Here is a 22,199-nt window from a genome sequence, read left to right as displayed (position 1 = left end):
CGTCTTGTCATCTCGTCTATATGTTTCTCCTTGTAAAGTTTATCTATCAATTTCTTGACCCTTCTAGAGGTTTCTACTATACTGACAAGGCCACGCGAACGACTTCAAAAGCCAAGCAAGAGGGAAACCTCTGCTCGCGGGGAAATGTTTTTTGAAAATTATTTTGAGTTTTTTTAAATCAAATCCAAGGAGTAGATTCGCGCAGGAGATGTGGAAGAATGTTTTTTTTATTTTTATTTATTTATTTATTTATTTTTATTTTCAATTGCAAGGTACTTACTTACAATACTTACTTACAAACAATGTATGATACTTACGCTACTAACAAAACTATACTCTACTTACGAGAAATACTTATTTACAATGTGATACTTACGCTACTAACAATACTATATTCTACTTACAATACAAAACTTGCAATACTTACTTACAATGAGATACTTACACTACTAACAGTGCTATACTCCACGCTTTACATATATATAAAAAAAACAGCTACTTGCACTACTTACATTACGGATTACATACGCTACAAAAACAGAAAAAAAGGGGGCGGGGAAGTATGATAAATTTTAGTTAACTGTAGTTCTAACTCAAAGGAGAAAAAAGAGATTAAAGATATTTTCTCTGCTGATTCACTGAAATTAGCTTTATATACTTTGAAAGTTGAAGCGAGGAAAATAGAAAGGGAATGTCTAGTAGGAAGGAAAGTGTAAAAAGAGCGAGAGACCCGGCCCCAAACTGATAAAAGATTACTAAAGAGGGAAAGGTTCAATTTCTTTATTATATTGTTTTAAAAAAGGCTTAAAATTTTCAATAGTTGGAATATTTCCTTTGCTTCTGCAAAGCCAAATGTAGAATCTCGCAAGTGACTGAACGAAGTTAATTGCGGCTTTGTTTTTAGAAGTATCAGGCATCAGACCCAAGACGACAAGACTGTTAAGGAGATAGTCGTTGGATAAAAGTTTACGATCCTTTAGAAAGGCAATAAGGTGTTTCCAGTAAAGTTCTATTTTGCTGCAGAACCAGAAAAGATGCGTGAAGTTTTCAGCTTCTTCATGGCAAAATGAACACCTAATGTCATCTTTGTATCCCAGTTTGACTAAAGATACGTTTGTTGCCAAAGTTTGATGAAGGAATCTAAATTGAAATTCAGTCAGTTTGGTGCTTTTCGTACATTTAAAAGCGGTGATATATGCGTTATGCCAGATTAAACCACGAGCTTCTGGGAAAACTTTGCTCCATTTCTCCTGACTAGAAATTTTATAGTTACATCTTAATTCCACCAGTTTTTGATAAGCTAGTCTGCTGGGCTTTTTCGATTTTAAAAAGGTGGATGTGAAAGACTCTTGTTCTTTACAGTTTAGTGGTACACTTGGCAGTTTTTGATTTTTCCAAAGCTCTCGGAGGATAGATGTCATTCCATAGAATGTCAAAGGGCAAACCTTTGTATGATACTTTGTTTCAAATTCTGTTGGTGACAAGAAAGTACTTGGTTGTTCCTTAACGATTTGATTCACCTGAGAAATGCCCATTTGATACCAACTTTTATAGAAGACCGGTTTGTCCATAACTCTAATCAAAGAATTATACCACAGGCTTTGTGTGAGGAAGGACTCTACCGTTTCTATTGAACCTTGATAGTTTAATTCAGACCATATCTCGAGAATCTCTATCAGAAAGGGACTAAGATTGTTAGCAAGCTTCTTCGAGTCTTTTATTTCAAGGTTGCCCCTAAAAACAGTTTGGCCTCCAAGTTTTTCGAGCTCAGCGTCAAAAAAAAGTTTCCATTTCCCTTTGTTACTTTCGTCCAGGTACTTTCTTATCCACACGGACTTGAGGGCTTTATTAAAAGAAGAAATGTCGATCATTCTAAGTCCTCCGTTGCCATAATTTTGTGTGATAACGTTTCTCTTGATTTTTTCGCCTTTACTGTTCCAAAGGAAGTCAAAAAAGAGATCATTTAATTGTTTTATAATTTGAGCATTGGTTTGAAGAGGCGACAAAAGATGAATTACTTGGGAGGCAACCAGACTCTTGAGAACTGTTATTTTGCCGATAAGGCTTAGTCTTCGAACTGACCAGCAACCCAAGCAGTTCCGCCTTTTTTCTATTTTCTCGACGAAGTTAAGTTTGATTGTAGTTTCAGGATCAGTTGATAGCTAAACTCTGAGCGCTTTAACCTTTGTGTTTTGCCAGTTGAAATCTTTTTCTGGGTGCAGTTTTTGCAGAGTTGTGGAAGAATGTTATCTTAGCCACAAAACATGGGACATAGCACTAAAACGGCTCTCACTTGTATTCACAATGACATTTTACTCGCAATCGACGACAGTAGTTGTGTCATACTCATCTTACTGGATCTTTCCGCTGCCAAGTCGACACGGTAGATCATGACATTTTACTTGGTAGACTTGAACATCGTTTCGGAATCACCGGAAAGGCCTTATCTTGGTTAACGTCCTACTTGACGGACCGCAAACAATTTGTCAAAGTGGGAAATGAGCACTCCACAATTCGAAAGCTTCTCTACGGTGTCCCCCAAGGTTCGGTGCTCGGTCCTATCCTACACTCTATGTACACCGCACCCCTTGCAGACATAATTAGACAACATGGCTTAACCTTTCAATTCTATGCCGACGACAAGAAGATATAGCTTTCGTTTAACCCAAAGGCTACTGGAGAACCGATGCACTCACTGTCTCGCGTTCAGTCATGCATCAGCATATTAGGGAAGGTATGTTTTTTATTGGGGAGGGGGGAGGGGGTGGGCTGGGGAATTTTAGAATTTTTTGGCGAAAAAAGTCTTGGCCCTCCCACCTCCTGGAATGGATTAATGCATGCCCCATCAGAAATACCCAAACAAAAACATCTGACCCCCCCCCACCTATCCAAGACAAAAATAACCGGAAGTGAAAATAACAAACTGGAAGTGTTACTCATATAACCGCGTTCATCTGAGCACAAAGTAGTTAACTGCGTGGCATGTGATTGTACGGTGAAAACTTGAAAATGGGCAAGGATGTACGAGGAAAAGAAAGAGGGAGATATGCTTGTTGTGAATGCGAGGATTTCATGAGGTCAGATGGAGCAACTTGTGGCTATTGTGGCTGTTTGCCGACTCGCCATTCTAAAAAGGATGCCCGCTACTCCTCTGACTCTGTTGGTGGCACATCGACTGCGAGAACAAGTGAAAGCGAAAGTCCAGAGAAGTGGAAAGATGAAGACCTAGGGTGGTTCCCGAGGTAAGTATGGGCGAAAGCGGGCACGGATCGAGAGAAGCAATTATGTTAGTTGGGAGAAGATAGTTTTTTGATATATAAATTTTTCGACACCTGTAAATAATTTAGATTAATCTTGACTGGTAGCTTTGCTTGTATATACAAAATAGAAGCGATATGGAGTAATTTTTTCCTCGCCAAAAAAACTGTGATCCTCCCCCGGTTTAGAATAAAACAGGTTTGACCCTCCCCAATTTGTAAAAAATTTACCAAGGACCCTCCCCTCCGAAGCCCCGGCCCACCCCCCCCACCCACAATAAAAAACGTACCTTCTTTTACCAACTGGATGACATCAAACAAGTTGATGCTGAACAGTGACAAGACTGAACTCCTTGTGCTCAATGCTTGCCATCGTGCTCTTCCTCCCCTGGGTCTATTACAGCTGGCCTTAACGTGATACATGCTTCACATGCCGCTAAGAAAATAGGGGTCTGGTTCGATGAATTTCTATCAATGGACAAACAAGTGAAAGCAGTCTGCAAATAGGCCTTCTTCCATCTGTGCAATATCGCTAATATTAGGATATATATATCGTCTACTCACTGCAAGAGTTTAATACATGCATTTATTACGTCAAAACAACAGCAAAAAAATGTACCAAAAAAGTGCGCTGCATGTGCAAAGTTGCTTTTTTGCTAATTAGACCTATTGTTGTTTTTTAACCCGTTCCCTGGCGTTGCCTTCGCCGCTTAGGGACTTGTCAGAAATTATCAGGGGGGGAGAGGGGGGTGGAAACAGAGGGAGGGTCACAACTTTTTGAGACTGCAGAAAAGGGAAGGGTCGTGAAAAATGTGCCGTTTAAAGGGGGAGGGTTATGCAAATATGTGTCCGTGATCATGTAGAGGTTCACCCACAGAAGAAAAAAGAAGTTCTTTATTTTGTAAAAAACACCTAGGAGAAATAGGAGAGTTGAGAGTGATCAGCTGTCAGAATCAGAGTCATACTCAGCTTAATGCTGTCATCTAAAATGTATGTATATGGCATTGCAAAGAAGAGATTAGAAATATATTTTGAGCTGTCATAATACTGACTCACCCTTGTGTATATATTGCAAGAACTAGATTTTATCATTTATACAAGAGGGGAGGGTCATGATATTTTAGGCGAAGGTCAAGGGGAGGGTTAGAAAATTTCACTCTCATTGCAAGGATGGGTCACCTCATTTCGGAACCCAAATTTAAAATTCCCACCCCTCCTCCCCCCCTGCTAATTTCTGACAAGTCCCTTAGCATTACATAACCTGAGATCAGGCCCAATTTGAGCGGTTCTCATACATTCTCTCTAACGGCTACCGCCTTGCCCGCCGGAATGTAATTTTCAAAGCGAAACGAAAATAGAGCCTGATCTCAGGTTAAGCATTATACGATTGTATATTTTGTTGAATAAAATATAAATACTAGGGTATCTAAGAGATAGTAATGCTGCGGCATATTCTGTTGATACTGGCATTAGTTAGGCAGTGAGACTTAAAAGAATCGAAAATGACATTGAATGTCCTATTTACATGTTGGAAAGTACTACAATAATTACTATCAGTCTATAGAAAGAACTCGTGGGAACGTTGTTTAGAAAATGATCAAGTAGTTACAACTCTGGTTTCCCACAGTAAATTGTAGGAAATAATAGAAATTCAGATTGTTTATCCATATATTCTATATACGGTGCACGATATTTTCTCTGAAACACAATACTCTTCTTGATGTTTGTTGCACTTTATTAAGTAACAGTTATTTAGCTATATATTTATAGAAAACAACAACAGAAAAAACAGAAAAAAAAAAAAGAAAGAAGGAATACAGACTTCGGTGGGACTCGAACCCTGCACCTTCGGCTCGACGCGACTACACCTAACCACTACACCACAGAGGCTGATTACGTAATCTTCAGGAAAAGTCTTTCACCTTATTCCTTTTCCATGAAACTTGCGCCGGCAAGATGATCGCCAGCCGCATTAACCGAGCTATTAACAGTGAAAGAACAATGTAAACGCATATTCCATGGCAATGAATGAAAGAAAAAACGTAATTATGCTTTTCAAAACGCCGATACACGTCCTCGTCTGCAAAGTAGGACACAAAACATATGTTTTGTTATCTCGATTTCCGCTGTTATTTTGAAGCAAATGCTCAAAATCACATCCACTTTCGGCTCAAACAGTTTCTTAAGAATAGCACTGCATGACATTTTCTCACTTTCACATCACCTTCTGACAAGCTGGAATTTGTATACCCCCCGTGTTGCGGAGTCGAAGAGAAAATGCTCATCTTCTCGTCAGGTTTAACACCTGGACGAGTCAAAGGCTCTTGAATTGAAATGCAATCCCCAAGTTAACCATCGTACTCATCTGAAAGACTCCTGCGCGTCTTAAAATTTGGTAAGACCTCTAACCGTGCTGTAGAAAATTTGCCACGAAGAAAACTCTAAGTCTGAGCAGCGAACGATGCACTCTCTCACCCACCGAACTTCCCCGTGTTTTTATTTGAGTTGTTCGTGGCGCAATGCACTCTGCTTAAATGCGATGCATTGTGGTAAAAAGTGTGGTTAAATGCAATGCATTGTGGTAAAAAGTGATGAATTCGAGAATTCGTCGCCCCTTATATATTTCCTTTAAATCCTGATTATGTTGCTGCTCGCTCCCTTCGGTCGCTCCGCAGCAATTATTCGAGAGCTTCGCTTAAAAGTGGGTGTGGCGCTCCCTTCTACCCACAATTCCCTAAGGTGCAGGTAAACCCAAATCCAATATGGCGGAAGTAAGGTGATGCTATTTTATGACTGAAACAACTTTTAAAAGTCGTGCCTTCTGGTAAACACCTCAAAATGGACGCCGACGAAATCAAAGAAGGATTTCTTTGTCCCATGTGCCTTAAAGATCTGAGAAGCGCGTCGATTTTGCAAAAACATTTCGAGGAAAGTCATTCTGATGATAAAGACACTCTTCGTCAAATACGCGGGATGTTTGGAAAGGCGAAAAGGAAGATCATGGACAAAATAGACAGTTCTGATACGGACGGTATAATAACTGGATCCGAGGATGACGTTCCCGAAGGCCTTGTTACTCGAGGAGTAGACCCTTTTCTGTGGGACCACCAAGAATTCGGTATAAATTGCATTATATTTTCTTATTTAAACTCTAAACTACTTATAAAGCTTCATTTAACCCTTGCAATGGTTGATTTTCGTGATAAGCATCAAAATTGTGGCACTGCCAAAAAGACCAGCTACACTGTGAACCTGATCTGTGATTCTGAACTTCTTGGTCTTTTGTTATTTGAAATTTCTTCAAAAATAAATCTAAAATAAATGTATGTTTTTAATTTAATAATACAATAAATAAAAACAGATGTAAATGATTAATACAATAGTAGGCTTTTATTATATAAACACCAATGAAATACCAGGTGAACTTTCGCGCGAAAACATGACATCTTCACACGTGAAAATAATAGACTTTGAGCAAACTGTGGCAAAATTCTAGCTTGTTATATTTTAAAATCTCTTTACATTATTACAGGTACTTCAAGGAGCAGATTTAGAGAATTTAGGGAAAGAAGGGATGCAGAAATTGACAGATTTGTTGTAGAAACTAACAAAATTCTCATAAGACTTGAAAAGGTATGTTAGTATTACTGACAGTGCTTCTGTGTGTATTCTTGGCTACTAATCTCTTATGGTAAAATTCCTAAATTTTTGTTAACTGTAATTGTGTTTTGTCATGCAGCTCTTAAGGTCAGGAGTACATGTGTTGGATTCCCCTGCATTACCAGCCAGACAGGGACGAAAATGTGAGTAAAGACAGGCCATGGTTAACTCTCTCAAAGGCACTTCTATAAGATGATCATTTGATGAAATATTTCTTGGTTTAGTCACTTAGTCTAGTGATCACTATGCAACAACATTTCATTGTTCTTCCAGCTCCTTAGAGTTGTTAGTCCAGGGCTGTACTCTAGCAGGGCCTGGGGACCTGTGGTGTGCAACTTTGGCTCTTGGGTGACTAGAAGATCTTAGTCCTATGCTGGGCATGCTATATATTAAAAGTTCAGAGCACTAGGCAGCTTTTGTTAGAACACAGGCTTAGTTGGGTACCATTCTCTGTATGAGGGCAAACACCTCTTACATGCATCATGTACCCATTATAGTCAAACTCTGTCTATAGCTTATTCTGGTGATGCGATTTGTAACCAGCTTTGATCATACAAGAACAAGACCAAGTCACTGAAGTAAGGATTTCATTAACCATAAAAGAGGGGGGCATTGGGATTTTCGGTTTTGCGGTTTTGTGGTTTTGGGTTATTTTTTAGATCGGTTTTTCGATTTTTGTTGTAAAAGACTTCGGTTTTTCGGTTTTGGTGGTCATTGCGGTTTGCGGATTTTTCATTTTTAGCATCTGGTTTTCGGTTTTCGTGAAAAGTACTAGCGGTTTTCGGTTGTGGTACCCGATGTGGTTTATGGTTTTTCCTATTTTGTCCTATTTTGGGTTCTGGTTTCTGTTCGATTTGAGCTGCACTTAATCTCGAATAGCCGCGAAACGCCAAAGTTATTAAGAGGAATGCGTGACAAAATAAATGTCATGGTAGGGGATCAAGCGTCTCCCTTGACGCCCGGCGAGCCTTTGACCTCGCAGACCAGGGTGACCATTTGGTCAGTTTGCGAGCTATGGCTTCCAACATGCCTCCCGCGCCAGCAACGGAAGAAGCAATTGTGGATTGTGTTGTGTTTTTTTACGAGGAGGGGAGTTATCAAATGGTAATGTTCGATTAGAGATTTTCGATTGAAGTTTCCAGAGCTATAGCTTTTTGCGACTGAAAAATTGCAATTCTAAAGAGGACTTGTGTGCAAATTCTCCTAAGCTAACTAGGCTCCATAACTAGCGGCTTTTCAGAAATTAAGCTGCAAAGTCTGGGCTCGAGAGAGCGGCAGAAACAAAGCCTATGATTTAAGCAGACACAAAAAGATACGAAGGCTTCAGACAAAGTCCATGACATTCACAAATACTTTGGTGAAATTAGTGTTAGTTTAGTTTGCTCTGTATGCCCCACTTGTCACCATTGTATCGGTTTTTGACGGTTTTGTATGCGGTTTTCGGTTTTGGCCGAATTTTTTTGCGGTTTTGCGGTTTTGGCCGAATTTTTTCTTCGGTTTTGCGGTTTCTAATATACCCCAATGCCCCCCTCATAAAACTAACAATATGCAACTAATATTTTGTAACATTATGAAGTACATGAACAGGAATCACAAGAAGTTAAAGTGACAAAAAAACAGAGATATTCATCTTGTCATTGACAATTCCCCTTTGTACTTTTGGTTACTGAATAAATGAAATTCAAAGATAATTGAATTGCAAATAACGCAGAGATCCCTCACAAGTAGATGACCCTCTCACAGAAAATGGCTTTAATCTTTAAAGCCCCATGCAAATGGGTACAACACTGTTGGCCAACAACTCCCAACACACATTGTCGGGAGTCGTTGTGTCTGTTTGCCATAGCTAAAAGTTTGACCAGTTTCAGACTTTGCACAACAACTCCCAACAACATGCAACAACATGCAACTATGTTTGCATACAGACACAACATGTAACATCCAACAATGTTCTGTCCGTTTCCATGGGGCTTAACATTTGTGAAGAAATAATCTACTCACAGCCATAGTAATATCTCAGAGAGATTCATCATACTGCTATTAGCTATCAGGAGTTTTTGTTAGTTATTATTGTATTTGGTATTTTCAGCCTTGGAGAGAAGTTTGGTCCCCTGGATAGCTGATAGTGAAGTGAAGTTTTGCCATCTCTGTAAAAAACAGTTCAATGTTGCACGGCGCAGGCATCACTGCAGATTGTGTGGTGGCATAATGTGTGGCAAATGCTCTGTTTTTGTGTCTGTTACTTTTTCAGGTAATCAGCATCTGATAATGATAATAATACAATATTTTATTAAGAGTTAGTATTTTTGTCTCCACAATGGTGCTGCAATATGAGGATAAAGCGACTAAAAATTGAACAAAAACTTGCCTTTCAGTCTCTATATTAAAATTGGATCAAGTTGGTTCACAAAGTCTTCCTAGCAAATCAAAAGGGCGTGCAAAAGATGACTCTGATGAAGCTGGTATTCGTGCATGTCAGGCTTGCATGGATTGCTTAGAAAGGTATATCATTTCGTATAATATCAATAATTACAGACAACTTAAAAACAGAAACCTCTTTGAGATGGTTACGTTACTAAAATGGTCACTCTTCAGTCATTTTTTTACTATTTACACTGTATCAGGTAGACATGTCTCTAACACAGACACCTTCAAGTGCCAGTCCGATGAATGATGTCTAGAATGGGGTCTGGAATGGTGTCTCAAAACTAAACATTGTCCCTGAACGGATAATGCCTTGTCTTCTTGGCATGTTCAGAAACCGCTGGAAATTATCCCTATTAAATTGTGCTCGTTAATAATCTATTCATGTATCCATCTTCCTGTTTCACTAATGTTTACTTTAAAACCGCATTCACCAGCAATCTTATACATGTACACTGCTCCATCTTGTTTTCGTGGATCAGCAGCATCCTTAGGTCACACTACATTAATTTTCTTTTGGTGTATGTGTCTGCATCTTAGTGTTGTGTCTCACTTGGAAACAGATCGTATGCCCTTCTGTTGTAGGCAACAATGAAGTGGTTTAGATAACCGCTCCTGACTGTAACTTACTTAACTGACTGAAGTACTTTCCTATTATAACTACTGTGTCAACTTTCATCAACTTTCTTGACCTAGGTGTGATAAAGGGCAAGGTTGGGCTCGGTTATGGCTGCCGTTATAGTGAGAAAGGCTATGGCTTGGGAAAGGAGTGATATGGGTGGTATGAGGTAGTAATGGGCTCAGTTAAGAAGGGGTTAGACTTGAATAAGAAACGATATGGATGTGGTGGGTAAGTGTTTGGGGGGGGGGGTAAGCAGGGATTTAAGGGATACAGATGGAGTAGGCAGGGATTTTTTTTGAGTAGTGGTGGGGTGTGCTAGCGAAAGGATGATATTGTTCGTGGGAAATGGATACTAGAAATTCTATTTATTAAGTGCATAATATTGGAAGTGGGAGCTCCAGCCTTGAGTTTTGTCTTCGACTAAAATAATGAGATAGAATGCACTTTTTTGAGAACTGATTTATGCCTTTTGCAATACAATAATAATTATTGTATACATTGTATATATACCACATGAGAAGGGAAAGGAGGAGGTCCACTTCATCACATTGTTAGAGGCCTTTAACAACAATGACGGCAATGACAGCAGTAATGTCACTTTTAAAAAGTCTCTTTGTTTTTTTCATAATTTGTTATGATTATTTCAACACACTCAAAATGTCCAATGTACTAGGTAAATTTCCCAAGCCTCGGTTATTCAACAGTTGAATAGTGTTATCCATCAGATAAATCACTATTTAGGGGATAAGTCTTAGTGAAACCAATAAATTGCACTATCCACTGGAAAGATATTTATCCAGTGGATAGCGTTATCCACCTTTTGAGCAATTGGGGCCAGGAATTTAATTAGTGGGGGTGGAACCCAAGTTTAGAAGGAGAAAGAAGATTTTGTTATGATTTTTACATCCTCAACAAAACATCCTGTCATGAAAGTATGCCACAATGATGTTGTGAAGTGATGACTAAGAAATAATATTTTAAAAATTATGATGTACATGCAGAGTTGTTGTTTTGCTTGTCAAATCCATTACTTATTTGTCATCCTTATTGCCGAAACCATCGCTGTTTCTAAACATCCCTGAACATTATGTTCTTTCCCTGACCCAAAGGTATGACAAACAGGAAAAAGAAAAGAAAACAAAGCCGACCATTGTCCAGCTGTATGAGGTATGAAATGTCATTAGTTATATTTGTCAGCTGAAGTATAAGCGTTAGTCTTCACATACCGGTAATGTTAAATGAAAAGTCTGCCGCATAAGATGAGGGGGTGTAATTTAAAACTTTTGACAAAGATTGTTTTGGCTGATATGCAATCATGAACAATTATTATACATTGTACTCATTATCTGTCATCTCATTGGCTAAGAGCCTACAGCTAACTGACTAATCTGTAGGTTGCGTGCACAATGCATGATTTCCAATAACAATATCAATTCAGGTTCCTTCTGATGGTGCGTTTGTTGTCATTTTCTTCAAAACAATGTATAATAAAAGAATTATTAGATTTAGTGTTTGTGATATCCTAGATAATCAAGGTCTTGGTAAGTGTTATCAACCTTGGCCTTCGGCTCAGCCGATAACACTTACCTTGACCTTGATTATTCCTGGCATCACAATAACCTCATCCAATAATTGTTTATTATTATTGTTCTTTAAGTCATGCACCTAAAGTACTAAATAAATTTAAATGCTATAATATATTCATCTGTAGTTAAATTAGTTATGCTAATGCTGTTTCTACAGAAAATGAAAAGTTGTATGGCAGAGGCAGAAACTTTACAACCTGTTTACATGAAAATGGCAGACTCCATTAAGTAAGTATCAATGAAAACTGTGTCATTGGAAACTCAAGAGGCGAGGGGTTTTTCATCAGATCTGTAGAACAAGAGTGTTCACCAATTTACCATGTTCCATGGGAATGGGGTAGGGTCTTTAAATCCAGATATTGTTGTGACAACAACACTTATTGTTGTGCAACAAGTCAATTTTTATGACAGCACACGAAACTTCAAGTTACTTATTGTTTTTTGTCTTATGAATGATGTAATTTTTTTTATTTATTTTAATATGATTATTATAATAATTTAACAATGGAGGAAAATTATTGTCCTCAATGATTGACAATTATTGTCCATTGCAGTCATGAAGCGATGTCTGATTGCCATACACCAGTTCCAGCTAACAATAATTAACTGACTTGAAGGGTTAGAGTGAGTAAAAGGTCACCATAATGCGTGCCCTTAGGGTTCCTATTTCTACTCTTCCCAATCATCCTCGGTGACAAAATCAAAGATGGCGGCTGTGACGATGACAACATAAAGAAGTAGCTCTTGCCATCCCCCCATAAAAACGCCGGCATAGCAGGCTATGGTGGAACTTGTTCTTTGCTACAACAACAAGTCTTTTTAACATGTCAGATTAAAAGAAAGTTATCTTCAGTTTAGGTGAAATCCAATATGACCTGGAGGAAGCTGCCCATATTCGTGCTAAATTACTGAAGATGTATGAATCAGTTGATATAGTGAGGTATGTTAAATAGATAGAAATGTGATCTTCCTTCTTAAGGATGAACTTATTTCGAACCCAGGCCCATAGCCAGGTTTTTTTACGGGGAGGTGCGATCCAACGACGAGACGGACACAACGAGGCCGAAGGGGCAAGTCTCTAAGGGAGGGAGGGGCTTTAGTTGTTGCGCCCTTCGAACGCGTTAGCTTGAGTCAACTAGGGGGGTCCGGGGGCATGCTGCCCCGTAAATTTTTAAATTTAAGCCCTCTGAAATGGCTGGAAATGCATTTAAAACTAATATGGTGTGGTGAAACCTATATACTTTCAGCAACAAAAAATGTCGCCATAAAAAACATTTCTCCACAAAACACATGATACAACAACTATTCTCCGAACCTTCGACCTTGTTCGATAACGGAAGTTTACCTCCATTTTGAAATAAGCAGCTGATGCGTGAGGGAACAAAAATCTAGTCTTGTTTCTCGTCATTCACTGCTGGGCCGGGATACTGATAATAAAACTTAATTAACAACCTTTGACCACTGTGAATAATCCTGAAGGGTATTTTATTCCGCAATGAAAAAATGTCTTGTAGACACACCAAATCCCCTTTTTATACTTTACGAAGGCTAAAACACATTTTCTGGAAAGGGTGAGTCAGGCTCAGTGTGACTCCTTTTGCAGCATTTTCAATTTTACTACACAATCAGTAAATTGGAATAGAACAATACTCCTACTTCACTTTGTTTTAAATCGCTGATCATTAAAAAGGTGGACCTCTGTTGCCTGTGTCGCACCCGTCGCACCTCCCTCCCTAGAAAATTATGATTTAGAGGTGTTTGGCAATGCAGGAATAGAACTGCAAACAGGCACAATGAATTTGCTTCGGTTGGCTGTTTAAATAACTGGGCTGCGCTTTAGATCAATGTAAATGTTGATCTAAAACCAGAACTAAGTTAAACCGTGCTCAACAGTCTCCTGGCTACTCATTGGCTGATGGGTGGCTCACTGATTATGTTAACCGTGCTTGTAGATTTTGAAATTGGATCGTGGTATATGGTAACACGTATTTAAACCCCTTATTCTGATTGCAATCTTCAGTAAAAAGATAGCAGCCTTGGGTACCCAAGATGAGAAACCACCCAGCCATCATACACTGAAACTGCAAAAGGGAATCAGGGCCTATGCCACAGGGTACCTACAGGAAAACATGTTTACTCTGCCAAACTTACCATCAGTGGAGAAAGTTTACAAACTACAACAGGAAAGAGCAAGCTCACTCGCAAGGAAGGCTGCTGAGGAGAAGGCGCAGAGGGAACGAGCCATGCAAGAGCGGCTGCAGGCGACAAAGCTTCGGCAGCAGAAAAGACAGGGAAGTGGAGATTTGAAAAGAAATGAGCCGTCAGGCAAACCAATGAATGTTCAACAGTCGTCTCCAGGTTCTATACAAGGAACTGGCTGGGGCCCAGTGCGTGTCACCCAAGGCTCATCCCCAGACCCCATGCTTCAGCAAATAGACATTATTAAGAGTTACCTAAGACAAGCTAAGGAACAAAGGAAATTAGATGAGGTTGAAATGCTTGAAAGAAACTTAATGGAACTAGAAGAAGAATACATGAGACAGCATCAAGGGAGATAGCATTAATATTTTTTTGCTATTTGCAGTAATATCCACAGCTTTCTATTTTATACTCGGCGGTTTGAGATATTAAAATTCAACCTGAAAAGGACAGGTCTGCAGGATGCAGAGAAAAGATGGTCAAATTTTAATAGGAAAAAAGGAGCCAATTTTATATAAAACATATTTTCAATTACTAGGCATAGCCATGTTCTGGGGACATATTATAATTAAATAATAATTAAAGACTTAATTGACGAGTCAATTTATGCGCGAAAAATGCCGGTGTAGCGGTAACATGCGCAAAAGTTAGGTCTTTACGTCCTATGAGAAGACAGATGAAAACCACGCTTGGTTTTCATATGTGATCCAAAACACGTGTGGTTTTCGTCTGTGTTTTCATTGGTTTTCAAAACTCATGCACGTGACGAATTTAGCCATTTTGAATTATATTAATGAGTTTTAGGAAAAATTCTCAAACATAGCAAATCATAGGTTCAAACCTGTCGTAAACTATATCTCGACGATTTTAAATGGAAATGTCAAAAGTTTTTGTTGCCAACCCACCTGAGAAGAAATGTAGAGCTTTGTTTGCTTTTGTCAACTTCGTTGCCAAATTGGTGAAAAAAGTTATGTCGCTCTTTGTTAGTGTTGACAATGGCGGCTCTGATGGAGGTGAGCACCGTTTTTCTTCAGTATTCTTTGTTTTGTGTACTCGCCGAGATGTGGAATTTTCATTTTTGGAATTTTCTCTCTTATTAAATAACTTTTATTTCTAGGCAAAGTTCGTCTTGTTCAAATATCCGCGCAAGTTCACAAAACGGCCTCTTCTACTTGATCCAACTGTGGGTGTAAACGTTCCAGTAAGCGATAAACTTCAGCTACAATAAAACAGTATCTCTCTCGCCAACGGTCTTAGCGACAAGGAGCAAGCTGTGTTTTATCATGTTCCATATTTTTTACTTAGCAAAGCTCAGCTGTCGTTGCAAATAAATAATGCAAATAATATTATTTTTAAAAGTTGTAAAAAATGTTAAAAATTCCTTTAGTAACGCTTATTGTATTGTAAAATAAATCTATTTCTAACATTAGTTTCTATTTCGTGTGAAAACTGTAGTAAATGAGTCACTGTTGTAAGGTTTTGTGAGAGAATGCAACGCTTTATAGTGCGTTTTCTTTGGTCTCGTCAAAGCGGTCAAAGGATGTTTATTAGGTTCCAAATCGATAAAATGTCAATCCACCAAGTGAAACTACTTTGAGCATGATTGGCAAGACGTGTCAAGTTCCACTTCATTCGAAGTCATAGTGTAAAGCTACCGTGGAAGCTCTCCGCGCATGGAAGGTGAAAAAGGTAACCGTGACTGGAGCTAGGAGGTGATTGTTAAATGGCCTCTTACGGGCGTTTGCCCAATTGCACATAAACATTAGAAATGTTTGCCTGTGTTTAGCTATTGTTCTGACATCGTTGTGATTCAGTCGCAAGCATAAAATTTAAGTGGAGTTTTGAAGTGCAACCGGGCGTGTATCTGAATAAAAAAAGAAGAAACAACACTGAAACTGATATAAATTCATGGTGACGAATAGCGATATGAAGTTGATTTATTAAAATAAAACGTTAGAGGCGAATGAGATTTCATTTCAGGTGTCCGCTTACGGAAGCTTAAAAACAAGGCTGAAATCTTACTCTTAATCCCTGAAGTTGTCTGCGGCCGTCTGAGGGAGTTGTCTGCTTACAGGAATGTAAAACAGCGTTGCCTAAACGAGGGTAAGGGTGAGGGTAATGGCGAAAGGGAAGAAAACAAGACAAATCTATAAGATGGACGGCAAATTTCAGTGCAGACCAAGACTGAAGCCAAAGCCAGAAGTTCGATGTACCTTTGCTGGCTAAATTTAAATTGTTCCTCTTAACATACAGAAAAGCGTTTTATACTTTTTTGCCTCCTTTGTAATAAGTATAATCAAGAGAATATAAAGGGGACAGAGAGGGCATCCCCCATATAAACCCTATTCCATAGGTAATTCGTCTCGAGTTATTTTTAGAATCGGGATAAAGTTACCTCGCGCGAGGCGTGGATGTTTCGTGGAGGTTTCGCATGACCAAACGCCGTGCAAAACATGTCGGGCGAGAGGCAATGAAAGCCTAAAAAGATCGAGAGCATTCCTGAATATTGAAGCGAAATGAGCCGGCGCTCACCTGGGAAAAAGGAATCGCTGGACTCTTTGACAACCCGTGAAATCAGTTTAACTCGAAGTTGTCGTAACCTCAGTGCTTTAATGAAATGAGAAATTTCGCCGGTCTATTGAAACCGGTCGTTTGTACAATTTAGGGAGTTTAAGATCCAACGACGCGGACGACAACTAGAACGTCAAAAAAACAATAGGTTTAATTAGCAAAACAACAACTTCGCACGTGCAACACACTTTTTTGTCCATTTCTTTCCCGTTTTTGCACGACTACGACGTGAAAATGCCTAATTTCGCGTTTTATGGAGGACGTAAATAAGCAACGACGAAATTTTATTTCTCTTTCTGAGCTTGAATATGGTCCCTTGAAATTCAGCCTTAGGAGGGTTCGCCTACAATTGACAAAGTAAGTGGGTAGGAATAATCGCTATAAAGACTGAAAAAAATAAACATCAAACCAGAAATTGTTCTCTTCAAACTGTAAATTATAAATGATCCTGAGAGAATATTCAGTGTGTTAAGGATTTTTCTGCTCTACTGTTAGCTCTATACAAGAGAGGAAGGGCGATTCTTTTTTAATTTCGGTTTCGCTGACACAGCTTTCGCAGAAATCTCGCTGTAGTCGTTTTCGTCGACAAAAGGAATTGCAAAATCGCTCTCCGCGTCTTCCCCCATTTTGTTCTGCGTCATTTCGTGAAGGACGCGTGGCTCTCAGCGTGGGTCATCCACGCGGAACACATTCGCGCTATGTGATTGGCTGTTTTCTAATCCCCCTTGAAATCTGTGGTGTTAAAAATAACTCGAGACGAATTACCTATGGAATAGGGTGTATATGGGGGATGCCCTCTCTGTCCCCTTTATAGTCTCTTGGTATAATAAAGTATTTTTTATTACGATTAGCGTTCAGAATGTGAAACCAAATGCAAAACATGCGTGTCGTCAAAGACTATTAGGCAAAAATCTTGAAATGTTGTAAGGATAAAAATATTCCATACTGAAAACAACCCTAATCCTAAACCTAGGGTTAGGGTTAGCTTAGGGTTATTGTATGTTGTTTTTGGCTACTGGCAAAACGATTACCGTTCAGAATCTGAAACCAAATGCGAAAGATACGTATTGTCGAAGACTATTGGAGAAAAATCTTTAAAACTTGTTGGGACAGAAAATCTTCGATCCTGGAAGTAACCCTAAGCTAACCCTTACTCAAACCCTATCACTAGGGTTCCGGTTAGGGTTAGCTCCTGGGAAAAAAATTAGCGTTGAGAATGTGAGACCAAATACAAAAGATGCGTATTGTTAGAGACTTTTAGGGAAAAATATTTTAGACTTGTTAGGATAAAATATCTTTTATCTTGGAAGTATCCCTAAGCTAACCCTGACCCTAATCTTAGCCCTAGCCTTAGGGTTAGGGCCGGGTTAGCTCCTGTGAAAACGATTAGCGTTGAGCATCTGAAACCAAATGTAAAAGATAGGTATCCTCTCCTCCAAGACTTCAAGAGAAAAATATTTGAAAGTTGCTGGGATAACAAATCTTCCAAACTAGAAAAAAAAACCCTAAGCTAACCCTAACCCCTACTCAAACCAGAACGTTAGGGTTGGGGTTATCTCCTGGGAAAACGATTGGCGTTCAGAATCGGAAACCATTTCAAAAGATGTGTATCCTGAAAGACTACTAGGGAAAAACCTTTTAAACTTGTTAGGTAAAAACTCTTCGATCCTGGAAGTAACCCTAAGCTAACCGAAACCCTAACCCTAGTCCTAGGGTTAGGGTTGGGTTAGCTCCTGCGAAAACGATTAGGGTTGAGAATCTGAAACCAAATGCAAAAGATACGTATGGTCAAAGACTTTTAGGGAAAAATATTTAAAACTACAACAACAACAAATTTTTATTGAAAATTGGATATATAACTAATTACATTACTTTCCCACCCGCAAATAGCTTATGAACTAATAGAGGCGGGGGGGGGGGGGGGGGGGAGCTGAAGACATATTACAAGTACAAGGTTTATCTATAGATGGACTAAATAACAGTGAAGACACTACTATATACAATAAATACAATAAACTAACAGAAAACAAGGCAAGTACCTAACGATTACGAAGCGAGGATAACCTAATGTATTAAATAACTTAACAAGACGGGAGACTTCGACATAATCATCTTCTGACCGCAAGAAATTTTAGCAATAATTCCTTTATCTTTTTGCGAAAAGACGAGCATTTGAGTATTTTAATCGAATAAGGAGTCGAGTTCCAAATTTGGGAACCGATTCTTGTGAACAAGGCATACATTTTATCAGTTCTTGAGGACTTTACATAAAACGAGTCGCTAGACACAGATCTTGTTCTGTAGTTATGAATCTGACTCGTTTTTACAAATTTATTGAGAATACTAACTGGTGCTGTATGTCTTTTGATATCATACAATTAATAACTACAATCTCTTAAAATTGGCTAGGTAGGGAAGGCAATTCGATTTGAGAAAGAAAGGTACGGTGTGTTCCATAGACTTACTGAAGTAAATGAGACGTAAGACCCGTTTTTGTAGAGTTACGATCTTTCTTTGAAATGTCAAGGCACAGTTTCCCCAACCACATACCATAAATTAAGTGAGGGACAATGAGTTGTAAACTGAAAGTAAAACATGACGTGGGACATAATGCCGAATCTATAATATTATAGTTCCTATCGACTTGCTGATTTTGTGACAGATAGATTCTATGTGATATTTCCATGAAAGATTTGAATCAATCATTAAGCCAATATATTTTACATAATCTGTCAATGACGTTGCCAAGCTCGCGATTAACAAGTGATTCGAGTTCCTTTAGGTTGTTATTTGCAAGTATTATACTGGTATCGTCAGCAAATAGATAAAAGGCAAATAACGAAGAGGATGAATTTGTAGATATCATTGATGTAAAGTTGGAATAAGAGTGGTCCGAGGACTGAGCCTTGTGGCACGCCGCACAAGGTCGTCTCAGCCTCAGACACAACGTTGTTGACTTCCGTAGTTTGCTTTTGATCAGTCAGGCATGATCTGAACCAGGAGTTTATTACACCTCTAATACCATAATTTTCAAGTTTAGCTAACAAAATCTAATGGTTAACAGTATCAAAAGCCTTCTTGAGATCAATGAAAACACCACACGAAAATTTACCGTTGTCCATATTTTGGAGAATAGTGTTAACTATATCAAGTATAGCATGCTGAGTACTGTGCTTACTGCGAAAGCCGTATTGATAATCGTAGAGAATGTTGCAATCTTTGACAAACTTGGTAAGTCTGGAGAACATACGTTTTTGAAATATCCTGTTATAAATCGAGAGCAGTGATATAGGCCTAGGCCAGTAGTTTACGGGCAGAGTGTCATCTTCGTCCTTAAATACCGGAATAATCTTTGCACACTTTAGTTTAGATGGAAAAATCCCCGAGCAAACTTGTTAGAAAAAGAATCTTTGATCCTGGAAGTAACCCTAAGCTAACCCTTACACTAACCCTAACCCTAGCCCTAGGGTTAGCTCCTGGGAGAACGATTAGCGTTGAGAATCTGAAACCAAAAGCAAAAGATGCGTATCGTCAAAGACTTCTAGGGAAAATATTTAGAACTTGTTAGGATAAAAAATCTTCGATCCTGGAAATAACCCTAAGCTTGCCCTAACCCTAACCCTAGCCCTAGGGTTAGCTCCTGGGAGAACGATTAGCGTTGAGAATCTGAAACCAAAAGCAAAAGATGCGTATCGTCGAAGACTTCTAGGGAAAATATTTAAAACTTATTAGGATAAAAAAAATCTTCGATCCTGGAAGCAATCCTAAGCTTACCCTAACGGGTTAGGGTTAGGGTTAGCTCCTGGGAGAACGATTAGCGTTGAGAATCTGAAACCAAATGCAAAAGATGTGTATCGTCAATAAACGTTCAGGGAAAAAAGTTTAAAATTGGTAGGATAAAATATCTTTGATCCTGGAAGTAACCCTAAGCTAACCCTGTCCCTAACCAAAACCCTAGCCCTAGGGGTAGGATTGGGGTTAGCTCCTGGGAAATCGATTTGTGTTGAGAATCTGAAACCAAATGCAAAAGACGGGTATTGTCGAAGACTTCTAGGGAAAATATTTAGTACTTGTAAGGATAAAATATTTTCGATCCTGGAAGTATCCCTGAGCTAATGCTAACCCTAACCATAAAATCTAGAAGTCAGCAAAAAACAATTGTTATGGATAGAATTGGGGTGAATCTACCGATTTTCGTGTGGTTATAATGAATAGTAAATAACAATTAAAGGGAAATCTTGGTCACGTAGTACAAATTCATGTAAACGCAATGCTTAATCTCTTTATTATTATGCCTTAGCGCTTCTGGGATAAATAACACGTTTAGCATTTCGACCCGTAGAAAAAACTTTAGGTTGTTGTTCTATATCCTCTCTGGTTCATCTAGGAAGAAGTTTTGGCATAGGATTATGCCTAACGACTTCTAGGATTTATAACACGTTTAGCATTTCGACCCGCAGAAAAAACCTTTAGGCTCTTGTTCTATAAATTATCCTCTCTGGTTTATCTAGGTAGAAGTCCTAGCATATTATTATGCCTGAGCGCTTCTAGGGTATATAACACGTTTAGCATTTCTACCCGTAGAAAAAACTTTAGGCTGTTGTTCCATATCCTATCAGGTTCATCTAGGAAGAAGTCCTGTTATATTATTATGCCTGACTGAGCGCTTCTAGGATATATAAAACGCTTAGTATCTTGAGAACCGTTGAAAAACCTTAAGCAACAGTCCTAAATGTAACTTTCTAGAGGATTTGCCGAAAGAAATAATCTAAAGGTCAGTGATTTATAAGCACTGTATGAATATAATGTATGCAATGCAACATGATGGATACAGTGTCAAAGCAAGCTCGCACAATAAATAAACTATTCGTTATAAAATGCAACAATAGCGTATCATTGAGAAAATCATGCATATTTTGGAATTCGCGTCAAACACCGAAACAAAAGATATCTTCAATTTCTTTTTCATTATGATGCTTCCCAAATAGTTGTTTGCTGGCCTATCTTTTCTTCGTAAATCAATGTAAACTACACAGCACCGATTTGTTTTTACCTGTGTTAACTATGAGATCGGCAGACGGCACTGAACAATTTTATCCGAAACCAAAGCCGTACATTTTGTTGGATACCGCTCTTTTAATAAAATATCTCGCCTTAGGATGATGACATGATTGCGTGGAAATTAACGCTCCTAATTATATTAATGCGAGATACGATCAGAGATTAATGGAATAATGAATGTTACAAGTTCCTGGGCATCCAGCAGAGATCGAAGACCAAAAAGTCCCCGATCTCAGCTGTATACTGAGTTTTTTTCTGGTTGCTAAGAGTGCGCGGCTCGTTATGCATTTCGGAAGTAACTGGATCAGGATTTCAACTTTACCAAGCTTCGTTTGTTTGCTGCACAAGAACTTCGCACTGCATCTGTAAGGAGTAAAGCCGCTTCACTGAACGCTTTAGTTTCGTAGATTTTCTTCCTTGATTTGGACTTGGACAACAGCTCCCCACACAACCCTCAGATCCAGCGATGAGTTCTAAAATTTTGCAACAACATGCCATTTTCCCTGGGCTTATCTTCGTGCAAGACGGCGCCTGCAATGGATGCGGCTCTGCTAGTGTCGTTTTAATCGAGGTAACGGTGGGAATTTAGCAACTTGATCAGGTGTTCTTTTCTATCTCTTCCAATAGTGGTTCAGGACGTTGCTCAGGTGCTGCATTCTCTTGCTTAGTTCCTGTGGCTGGACGTCAATGTCGTGATCCGGAATGTCATTAATATTACTGTTGGAAGACTCAACACGTTGGCCACTTACGGGGTGCGATAGGGCTCTTCAGGGTCCTTACATGACACATACGACAGACGTCTGCAGCTCAGAATCATTT

The 22,199-nt window shown here is 38.9% G+C and overlaps 1 protein-coding gene across 2 annotated transcripts; it reads left to right on the top strand.

The window, feature by feature from the left end:
- The first annotated feature begins 6,013 nt into the window (after positions 1–6,013).
- Positions 6,014–15,336, top strand: LOC140922917 (rabenosyn-5-like). 2 transcript variants are annotated; one of them, XM_073372964.1, is made up of 9 exons: positions 6,014–6,375; positions 6,790–6,890; positions 6,997–7,060; positions 9,007–9,168; positions 9,293–9,419; positions 11,073–11,130; positions 11,707–11,777; positions 12,403–12,489; positions 13,570–15,336. In XM_073372964.1, the coding sequence occupies exons 1-9, from the start codon at positions 6,096–6,098 to the stop codon at positions 14,105–14,107; spliced, it is 1,488 nt and encodes a 495-aa protein (XP_073229065.1). In that variant the 5' UTR covers positions 6,014–6,095; the 3' UTR covers positions 14,108–15,336. The 2 variants fall into 2 exon arrangements, with proteins under 2 accessions (XP_073229065.1, XP_073229066.1); XM_073372965.1 differs by lacking the exon at positions 12,403–12,489.
- The last annotated feature ends 6,863 nt before the right edge of the window (positions 15,337–22,199 follow it).

Source organism: Porites lutea, chromosome 13 (genome assembly GCF_958299795.1).
Source record: "Porites lutea chromosome 13, jaPorLute2.1, whole genome shotgun sequence".
Classification (NCBI taxonomy): Eukaryota; Metazoa; Cnidaria; class Anthozoa; order Scleractinia; family Poritidae; genus Porites; species Porites lutea.
Note: the sequence above shows the minus strand (reverse complement) of the source record. Positions and strands in the feature narration are given on the sequence as shown.